Genomic DNA, 11,344 nt, shown 5'->3' on the forward strand with positions numbered 1-11,344 from the left:
GACAAATTTCCAAGTCGAGTCATATCTGCATAAAATCACAGCAGTTTGCTCTGTGCTCCTTTTACAGCTCTCATTATGTGAGATTTAGCTTAATGAAAAAAAATTATTCAAAAATATTTCATAACACTGAAATCATTCAGTGTACCTCAAAACACCAAGATGTTTAACTTTGAATGCAACAGCTAAAACAGCCAAAAGACATAATTGTTATAATAAGGTTACGTCTACAGTCATACAGCACACAAGGTGGGTTGTCCACAGTGTTTGGGTTTGCACCTGTGGGACCAGCAATTGCACGTGATTATTAGCATTAACAGCATAAAATGTGCATTATATTGGTGATTATAGGAAATGGGATTTTTCAAAAAGTCTGTTCCACTAAATCTCGTTCACAGTCTGAGAGCAGTGAATGGCAAAACTCAGACCTCCCTCTGAGTTAGTTGAATGTGGCCCAAGAAAAATTCAAAATAATTCAAGCTTCTAAAAACGTATAAACCATGGCAGGGAAAGTCTATACATCTATGTATATCAAATATATTTTGGCTATGACCATGAGTCTGTGGTATGAGTTACTGCTTTACTGGCCTGTGAAAAGTGGGGCACACAGTAGTAGAAAGGAATGAGAATAGAAGTGAAAAGGCACCAGAAGCACAATGGCTGAAAAATGACAGGAGTTACAAATATGGAGCCAAAGTAAGGCTCACCTGGTTACACCTGGTATTGTCATGTGATCCGTATCTGGACACATTACCTGGATAATGACATCTGATCCATAAAGCATTTCATTTACATTTTATTAAAGTGATCTCAATTTAACAACACAACTACTACAACTTGTAGCCTTTGTGCTAGCAGGAAAAGTCAGCGTCAGATGACCTTTCACCTTGTGCTTTTTTCCTCAGAAGTGGCCAATATGGAGTTGGCATTTGCAGTTCACTGAGATCCAAACTGAGTACAAGCCTGACCACCTCCATATGTGGTATTACTGATGTGATTGCATTCTGAGGCTGATGTGCTCTGCGTGCATTTGCACCTCATAATATACACTTTGCTTTATCCAGAAAAGCTATCTGGATACAGATACAGTACATGTTAAGGCAAGTGGGAAATGGCCTACATATATGGGTCTGACAACAATAGGAATGGTGTCTGAACCATATGCTGACCATATGGGACATGTACATTAAGGGAAACTGCACAAATGGGATGAAGAATTCACCACTGTATTACTACTAAAATATATAAACAGAGAACTGGGTGTTTATTAGGGGCACAGAACAATAATGAAGCCACTGTAAACAGTGCCAAGTTTAGCAATACTTACAAGCATGAGAGACTTTTCGCTTTCATTCAAACTGAACTAGTCAAGACTTCATTAGTTTTGCATAGTTGGACCTATCTCCACAGAGCTGTGTCAGAGCTGCAGAATGGTCTGGTTGGATGTCAGTACTCTGCTAGAGGGAAAAAAATGTAGCATATTTGTACCTCTTTAAAGCAATCACTGTTGACTTGGGCTGTGCAAAGCCCAGGATGTAGGGATGGTGCCCTTGCAAAAAACTTACTGTGGAATAGTTCTGTGGGAACATTTGCATGCAAGTAGGCGAGCACTGTCATTAAAATGGCTAATTCACCAAACAAAGCAAGACTTGCACGATACAAATCTTCAGCTAAGCTTGAAATTTTTTACATGCTGTTTGCTAACATAGAGGTTGTTGGTATTGTTTCCTGTAGTGAAGTGCATGTTAAAAATGATAAAGCATACATAGCAGAAGAGGAGGGGAAAATTTCCTGAAATGTATGGCTTAAGTGGCAGGTTTATACTTGAAGTCTACATCTGGTGAGTCATACTAAAGCCTCAAACTTTCTTGTCCCTCACAGATTGTTTTCTCATTTCATTCTACCCAAAAAGCTTTGAAAGACAAAGCTGACACTAATGCTTCATGCTCTATGTCATGTCAAAGTAAAACAATGTCTTGCAGCAGTCATTCACTTCAGATTTCTTTTCAAAATCATGTCTTATTTGTATCAATTAAAGCAAATTACAGTACCCTTAACGTCCAATAAATTTACTAATTCCTGACCAAGAAATGCTAGTGAATCAGTTTATCCCTATTTTCATGTTTGCTGGTATTTTAAAAAGGGAATCAAAGTGAACTATGAACATGCAATCAAGGTTATTCAGTGCTAACTGCTGTTTTGGTAATCCGAACTATAAAACAACTTAATCCAGGCAGCAAGACCCAGGAATTTATACAACACATCATACAAAAAGTAATGGCAGCTGATTATCATTATCTCAAAGAGCCAACAGTCCTGGTTCACTTCATGATTATGTTACATAGCAATTTGACGTGACAACAGATATCTAATCTGCACTCACAGCTCTTTAAAAAAAAGATCCTTCAGACTTGTGCCAGACTTACAATGGAAGAACATTTTCCTTTCTGGGAGTCTCAGAGGTTTATGGTGGAATTTGTATACAATACTGCAGATATCTTTAAGAGTACAGAGATGCATGGGGGCAGCATGGTGGGTTAGTCTGTAAACGTTTGTGGTTTTTGGTCTGACGTTGCAGACAAACGGCACTGCTAGACTTCCTTGAAGATCCCCTACATAGTCTGGCACTGGCAAATCCCTTAACTCCAGCTGTGGGGAGCCCAGCTAATACTGGCTTTCTCAGCACTAACTCTCTGTAAGAGCAACATGTAAACCTCAGTATATGGTAGGTCTCCAGCAGAATGGTTTCAAGCTGCCAGGTCCTAATGATACACCAAAGAAACACAGAACGGCTCACTTTACCAATACAACACTGCATGAAGCAAGCACACAACAAAAGTGGGTTAATGTGATAGAATCACTTGAAATGTGCTGCTCTTTTACTGATGCATACTTTTAAAAACCTGTTGATGTTGCAAATGAAAACTATAGGGAATGTAATAATAAGTGCATCCACACTCAGCACAATGCAAAGGATAGAATCTTATACATAGACTATACTTACAGTTAATGAGGATGTTTTAGCAGCTCTTGTAATAGCCAAAAAGACTTTTATAAACCTACAAGTACAGTTTAAGAGAACCATCTGTGGCCAAGAAAAACAGACAACAAGCCAGTCATAGAGTGAACTATATAATAGGTCATACTTTTAAAACCCAAAGTCATCAAACAGCAGTTGCCCCGTTTTATTATATGTGAATAAACATTGGTGAGAGGTTAGTGAGTGAGTGCTCAGACAGCTACAGAGATGCTGACCTTTCTTTTTAGGATGGTTGGGTTCCTTCTTCTTTAACTCAACTTTCAGAGGAGAGTCAAGCAGTGGGGGAGCACTGAAAACAAGGGAGGGGTGAAACGGGGGAAAAGAGTTACTGGAAATGAAGGAGCACAGCATTTTCCACCTCCATCGTTATGGATTATTAGTCCTTCGAATTCTCAGTACCATGATATTGTCGACTCATGAAAGAACAGATGGTGGCATGAATGGTTATATTAGAGCAAGTTAATGTGGAAATGTCAGAGTCAGAAAGCATTACAGGCAGGAGGCCAACTGGAAAACAGGCCACACTCATATGTCGTACTGCTGGTGAGTCAGATGACCAGTACCTGAGAGTAAGTAAGACAAGTCTGTAAGTCTATTGTTTTTGCAAGTTCTAACAAGCTGACATGATTGTGCTTTGGCTCATAAATTGCAAATTTGTTAAAGTAGAAAAACGTATAAAGATGATGAAATTAGCACTTACTGGTGCTGCTGGACTTTGCTAAGTAATCATTTATGGAGGCACAAGCAATACCTGAATGAATTTTGTTTCTTCCTCCGAGGACGATTTAAAAGTTTTGGCATTTATAAAGCGATGTAATTATGAGGGTAGTAAGTATAATTCTGGAAAACCTATGCACATTTAAAAGTTAAGACATATAAAAAATATTCACAGCATTCAGTCAGTCATGGAGCAGAGCAATTCCTGGCTTCAACCAAATGATTACGTGAGCAACAGAAAACCTGTTGTTTTCTCTTATTTGTGCCATTCATGGACTGTTTCATCATATGGGATTTCACAATCAGAATACTTCAGCTGAGATAGTGCCCCTGAGCAAGACCCTGGCCTTTTACTAATGGAGCTGTTTTGATATAAAAAAATTTAAAAATGTCACTTGAGGAGATCACAATACTGTAGCGTCACTTAGTATTTTCCTTTAACTCAGGATTTACCTTGGAAACACCGAAAAGCCTTCACCACCAGCCCGGATCTGCCCGAAGTCACACAGACGCAACTCCAACAGAACCACATTTGGAGTAAACAAAGAGCTCACTAAAACCAACATCTGTGTGGAAAAAAATTAAATCATAAAACAGAAAACATAAAGTTCTAAAAGTTGCATTACAAAAACACCAAAGTTTATGCATAGAAGCACTCCAAACAGTAAAATTACAATTGGAAAGACAATGAAAAACTCCACATTCATCAAGTTACTTAGAAGGAACTGATCTCAGTGGTTACAGTTGCAACAAAAGAAAAATAAGATTAGGAATTGATTACAAGCATCCTGAGTCAATATTACATAAGACAACAATTGAATTATAGAAGGTAAAAGGCAATTCAGTGACCTAATGCTTAAAATTTGCTGACTTAATCTTGTTTATCAGGATTTTACGGGAATTACTCACAGAGTTATTGCTCCCTGGTGATATTGACCATGACCCAGCCATTCTGATGCTCAGGTTGGGGTAATCTAGAGGAATTAACATCAGTTATGTGTTTGGCTGCATCAAGTTTCCAGTTCATTTGCACCAGGGGCATTTGGACCATGAATGTGAGCAAACATATACTATCGTTATATACATCAATAACACATCAGTAAAACATACATAAATCACAAAATAGGAGTAACAAAATAGGAAAGCACGATTTGTTCTTTCCATGATCCTTAAGAAGCATCTGACAAATGTTTCACTTGTGAAAGCTATATTTAAGGTTGCGTCTAAAGATATACAATCACATGCAACATCTTATCATTGCAGAAAGTCACATTGCCTGGAAATGTTTGTAAAATGTACCAAGGCAGCAACAGATCAGCGCTACTTTTTTGAGAGAGCAGCTACTGTTGAAACACGGAGGACAAATCTGTAACTCACATAGGCACAGTATTTGTACAATTGATGAATTCCGACTTTTATGCTTAGGTAAGCACTTTACTGCCTTTGTAGGAAGTCGTGTCATTCTCCTAGAGTTTGATATCAATCACTGGGTTTTTTAAAAAAGCATTTGAAGAAACCACACCACTAGCAGCCTACCTTTGAAATACAGTGCCGTTACGAGTTCTGAAGTGGCCAAATCCACTACATATAGGCCATCGGAGCTTCCAATACAAAACCAGCTGTTGTCTCTGCGGGGGCCCACAGAGAAACATATGGAAAAATAAGGTTACAGGATTTCCCTCAAAAGCATTTTTTCAGATCATTTGGGGGAAAGACAACGAAACCACATACTAAAGAAAAACATACTGATGTGATGGAGTGGCAAGGCATGCACACTATAAGACTATAGGGTTTTCTTCAAGTTTCCTTTGGCTTCATGTAGTCTAAACTACACACACCAAGTAGCTGGAAACTACTGCCACACAGTGTAGAAAGGAACTGTCCTGTTTTATCCGCTTCCTGCTCTGAGCTACATGCTGGGGTTATGATATTGTGGATAATTTACAGTATACAAGTTTTACATTTTAGTGCATCATTACTTTCATGCTGAGCAGTGCTTTTGTACAGGATGGAGACCATTAAAGCCATTATGTGTGGAATTTTAATTTGGTTATTGTATCGTTTAAATTGCTCCACAGGTAAACGCTTTTGTTTGTGGAAAAATGACGTGTTCACTGCTGTATTTCATAGTATCTTTTCGACTGTCATTCTTGGGGCGCCAAAGCCTAAATTATAAATTCTACACATAGTCTCTTCAAAGTAATAGCATTAGCAGAAGGCATGTTTGTTAGATACAGGTGCAAGAAAAAAATCTTGACAAAGAGTCACAGAAAAGTAGATGGTATGTTAAATATTCAGGTGAAATGTCATGCTTTTTCAAGCTAAGGTGTACTTTTTACTTCTTGGTCATAACCAGACTGTCATGCAATGATTACATCACTCATTACTACACTTTAACAGTTAAAATAGGTCAGTTCTGTGGGGTGTGAAGCAAGTAATCTCCCGTGAAACACTTCAGCAAAAAATGTTATTTCTTTAAGACCATTAAATGAAAGTTAGTAAAACAGTGGTTGCAGACAGACATCATGCAGTAAATGAAATTTTTGGTCTAAAGCTGAAGTTTGGGTTAACAGTAAAGAAGTTATAGATACTGCTATGAGATCACATGCTTTCCTTAGCATCAGGATTCAACGTCCATTTCATTCCAGTGGTCCACAAAATACAAAGAGAGTTATGTCTGTGCTGTGTAAGTGCCTGCTTCCTGTCATAACATCAAATGTTTTAACAGTCTGAAACAGTTTATGCAATGAGACTGCAGTTTCCTGTGATGTGTGAAGTCCTCTGTGATGTTTTTTTTGTGTGTGTGTGTGTGTGTGTGTGTGTGTGTGTGTGTGTGTGTGTGTGTGTGTGTGTGTGACTGTGCGGACACGTGCAGCAATTAGCCCATAAAGATGTGCCATTTAGTTGAAGAATTTTTTCCAGGCTTTTGTGACAGTATAACATCTATATAGCCCTAATGACAGAAAAATGCAGTTTTTTCTTGTATTCTTTTCATGACAACTGTGTTTGAATTGCTTTCGTAATATTTTCCTGGATCACATACAATTTGTACTTTGTGGAAATATGAACAAAATTGAGCCCTTGAGAATACTTACATTACAGACAGTATCATGCCTCACTTCAATATTACGAATCCCTGTCACAAATGAAGTAAAACAGACCTTCCTTGTGGTTAAGTCGAAAAATAAGACCTATCAGTCCATCTGGAGCTCTGGAGATTGAGTGAGTGAGTGAGACTGATCTCTGTGCTGACACTACAAAGTCCACCTTGGACCTTGAGATTTCTTGTGACTAATGAATGAAGTAAAGCACACCTCTTAAACATAATATGATCCAACTTCATCTACTCATCCATCCATCTTGTAACAGGTAATGCAGGTCTACAAATTCAAAGGAAATGCTCCAGGAAGTCAAACAATACTAAAAATGTGGCCTAAAGCATCAGGTTATCACTTCTGCAGCGACTCCAGCTAAACTCTAATACTTACTTTTTATGGTCAGTATTAGTATCCGTTGATGAACCACATAAAGCCATTTTGATGACAGGTTTAGAAGTCTCCACAGCTGATTGTTCAGCAACTGCTGGAAGAAAACATCCAAAAAGTAGTGTGAAAGTGATTAAGTGAACTTGTCCAGGCAGCTGAATGAGATATTTTATCTTTTTAGATCTTTCATCAAAATCCTCCTCGATCTGCTTCCACTACACCGTCTCTGTCACTGTTAGTTTGTAGCATCACCTGCTTGTTGGCTCACAGCCTCTTGCTGCATTTGATGTCTCTTTTCCATCTTCTGAATGTCCATTTTAGCCACCAGGTGACACTTACCGTCAACACTGAGAGAAAAGCACCACACCTGAAACAAACCGATGTCACAGAGCCTGTGAAATTTCAGTTGGAATTTTAAGCATTTAGGTGATGCGTGTCTCAGTCACTGACCTGTCCATCAGTTGAGCCAGTAATCAGCTGCCTATCATCCTCCAAGAAGAACACGCTGAGCAGTGGTGTGGCTAAAGAATTGAAGAAGTTGAAGTTATTGTCAGTCATTTTGCTGGACCCCTGCTGCTCTAAATAAGTCACTATACCAAACATACCATTTGAAATTTGCATCACTTTAAAACACTTTATATTTAAATCTTAGCAGTGCTAAAAGTTTGAAAGACTCCAAAACTGTATTTTAATACTCACAGAAAATTTAAATAACAACAGATGTTAATTTCAAATAGTACTTGTAAATTTATCACCTCCATTGTGCACATTTCAATGGGTGAAGGCAGGCCTTTCTTTAGGTGTCATCCTTAAATGGATGCTGGTTACAGGGAAACTAATTTGCTCAAACATGATTGAAAACAGTCATATCATACCTGAAAGCACGAATGACTGATGGACAACAGCTTCTGTTTTTAAATCCCAAACCTGAAAGAAGACAAAGCAAGTCACTGCAAACTAAAGCAAAATGTGTGCAATACTTGGCATTAGTTCTGTAACCAACCAACCCACATCGTTCTCACTAAACCAAAAGCGTGAATCCTACGTAACTACCTTGAAGGTGCGGTCCTCAGACGTGGTGACAAGAATATCTTTATTCCAGGGACAGAACTCTGCTGATGTTAAGGGGCCCAGATGGCCAGTCAAGGCAGAGATCACTTCCTGTCTCTGACATGAAAAACATCAGGGAAACCTGAATAAGAAAAACCTTTTACAACTTCTAAACTACCATAAAGGAAACAATATTACACCTCTTTTAACAGAGATGTCTGTTGGCAAACTTCACAAAGAAGTGAAATATTTAAGTATAGTATTTGTAAAGGTAGCATGAGACAATCCTTGAGCCTAAATGTACTTACCAATATTTGTGTATGAAAAGAAACATGTGACATGTTAATCTTGTTGTACCTTTGAGCTGAGAACATATGCAGTTTTTCCTGAGCATGCAACCACTCGTTCATCAGAGAAACAGAAAGAAAGATGGACGACTTCACCCAGTAAAGTTCCGATAACTATTCCAGCTGCAATTTTACCTGCAAAGGAAGAAAAATCAGTCTGTATATATTCAGAGCTAAAGAAGTCAGTGACTCTACTTGACATAAGAACTGATCTGTTAATATTTCACTAGATGGCAGGCTTGTGAAGGTTTTCACTCAGAGTGAATGCTTGTAGTCACAGTACAACCTATGGTACCATGCGTGCAGCAAGGTTGCTATATAACCTTACTAAAAACGTTGAGTTCAGATTTTTAGCAAAAGCAACATAGTTTAATGTGACATTGACAGGGGAGAAAAATGTTGACTGCAGTTCACTGCACATGCAATTTCTTTTACCCTCATTTGTTCTCGTTGCACACAGTTCAATATCCCAGACAATGATATAATCAGCAGAGGCAGAGCAAAGCATGACAGGTCTGCTTCCTTGTCCAAAAGTCATGGCACTGATGTCACCATGGTGGCCAGTCAGCAGCAGGGACTGAGAACAAACATACTCTAGTTAAATAGGCAATACATTGAACAAATTCATGCAGTCTACTATTGCAGTCCCAAGGATTATGTCAAACTAATCTCCAGGCCATACCTGAAATAATTAAGAATAAGCACAGCATTGTAAGTATCACATCATATTCTATTTGCCACCCCAAAACGAAAATATAAAATGTATTTCTACTTGCTACATTGTAAGTATTAAGCCATTCTATATGAATCAATATCTCACAATACAGCAACAACAACAAAACTATTTTTTAACATTAAGCTTCATATAGCTTGCTACAACTTGCCAAAACAGTGTAGCTTGCTAACAACAATAACAATCAAACAATAGTACGGTATTTCAACACACAATTCTCAAAACTTTCTCATCAAACCTTCTGTTGTACGTCCATATTATTGTAAATCAGCATATCCTTGCCATGCAGTGGTATGCCACAGTAACGCTGGCAGCATGCTAGCTGTTGGTGTGATAGCAGTCTGTCACAAGCTAAACTTAGCTTCTCTATCATCATTTCTACCTCTGGCAGGATAAACCGCGACACGACCGGTTGTTTTGTATGTTGTCGCAGCGAGTATAATGTAAGTTAATTCCGGGTAAACGTGGCTGACGAATCACTCTTAACCACAGTCTGTACGTCAGTTAGGTTTGCTTCATAAAAAGTTAAATTAGTTGGGGTATATTATTCAAACTTTAAGAGGAACGGGAGATTCTTCGACGCATTAGTTTCAGGACAACAAATGCTACAGGTTGCTAAGACACCACGCCGACTCGTACAATGACAGATCGTCTATGCAAGAAAACTTCTCACTCATGAGTTGTAACATTGTCCGTGGTCACGTAAACATTTTGCTGCCTCTCGGTTTGTTTGATAAACCAAGTGCCATAAAGAACTATGCTGTTTTAGATATGTCTTTACACTACATTTCTTAAGACTGTATATTTGGCCGCTTTTTGAGTTGCCAATGATATGTTTGACCCTAGAGTTATTTGAAAATATAGTTAGAGTGAGACTTCTGTTTCAACTCATCTGTGCTTGTACCTCTCAGTTTCACCGCAAGATGGCGGCTACTGTTCACGTGTGTGCAGCACTGTTCATGGAAATACTGTGTTCCTGTTTGACATATTACTGACTACTACCATACGAATGAAAAGATAATTTTTCATCATAGTTTCTGAAATTCCAACAAAACACATAGTTGAATGAGTGGTCTATTATTTTTGCAAAAATTTTGTGATGATAATCTTGCGGGTTTAGACTGGGAAATGTTTTTTGATCACTAAATATAATGTTTAAGTTATCACAGTTTGATACAGTTATTAACTTATTGCATGCGTATATAGAACACGTATGTGCGTTATCTGTCTATCTAGGAATTATCTTCAGCACTTTCAAAAGCTGGAGTAAAACATACCCATAGAAAGCAGCATTCAATTAGCATCATAAACAAATTTGTTTACACTGACAACAAAACAGCATTATTGTTGTTGTTTTTGCTGATGTAGAAATTTGTTTTCAGCATGTTTTATCATTTGCTATTTTTTAGCATTGCTATTTTATTGTTTCTTGCTCTTTTATAATTGCTTGTTGCGTAATAGTAAAAGTGTAGCAATAAAAAGACAATCATAACTAATTCATCTTTAGGACTCTCAAAAGCCAAATAAAAGCATACCTACAGATACTGGCCGACATTGATCGCCTACCAATTTATTTGCTTATATTCATTGTATAGCTGCAATTCTTTTCCCTATTCTTCTTCTTCTTCTTCTTCTTCTTATTATTATTATTATACCTGTAGAAACAAAAATTTATTGATTTAGATCAACAACTTACTGCTGCTTGCTCTTCTATTATTACTTCCTGTGTATATTATATTGCGTTGGAACCATGGCATGTAAATTGCTATGCAAATTAAAAAGCACAGAAGTATAAAAAAAAAAAAAAAAAAAAAACTCAATAAAATGCCCAGTAAAATAATTTTGTGAGATAATAATAATAATAATAATAATAATAATAATAATAATAATACATAATACATAATACATAATACATAATACATAATTAATAAATAAAAACAACAACAACAACACACAAAAAACACTTCCTGTGTAG

At 37.5% G+C, this 11,344-nt stretch overlaps 1 protein-coding gene across 8 annotated transcripts in view; it reads right to left on the minus strand.

Annotated features, from left to right (window-relative positions):
* The window catches only part of wdr27 (WD repeat domain 27), a 48,623-nt gene extending 38,627 nt beyond the window's left edge, over nt 1-9,996 (minus strand). For 6 of the 8 annotated variants that reach the window (XR_008604360.1, XR_008604361.1, XM_023261809.3 and 3 more), the window contains exons 1-12: nt 9,608-9,996; nt 9,072-9,213; nt 8,647-8,771; nt 8,293-8,406; nt 8,115-8,166; nt 7,690-7,760; nt 7,492-7,606; nt 7,243-7,336; nt 5,291-5,382; nt 4,664-4,728; nt 4,208-4,320; nt 3,253-3,326 (exon numbers count right to left, since the gene is read on the minus strand). Coding sequence is in view for 6 of the 8 variants with exons in the window: in XM_023261809.3 (XP_023117577.2) it covers nt 3,253-3,326; nt 4,208-4,320; nt 4,664-4,728; nt 5,291-5,382; nt 7,243-7,336; nt 7,492-7,606; nt 7,690-7,760; nt 8,115-8,166; nt 8,293-8,406; nt 8,647-8,771; nt 9,072-9,213; nt 9,608-9,745 (1,195 nt within the window). In the remaining 2 variants the exon portion in view is untranslated. The remainder of the gene's footprint in view (nt 1-3,252; nt 3,327-4,207; nt 4,321-4,663; nt 4,729-5,290; nt 5,383-7,242; nt 7,337-7,491; nt 7,607-7,689; nt 7,761-8,114; nt 8,167-8,292; nt 8,407-8,646; nt 8,772-9,071; nt 9,214-9,607) is intronic. The other 2 variants (XM_023261811.3, XM_023261810.3) reach the window with 2 other exon arrangements.
* Between the last annotated feature and the right edge of the window lie 1,348 nt (nt 9,997-11,344).

Source organism: Amphiprion ocellaris, chromosome 16 (genome assembly GCF_022539595.1).
Source record: "Amphiprion ocellaris isolate individual 3 ecotype Okinawa chromosome 16, ASM2253959v1, whole genome shotgun sequence".
Lineage (NCBI taxonomy): Eukaryota > Metazoa > Chordata > Actinopteri > Pomacentridae > Amphiprion > Amphiprion ocellaris.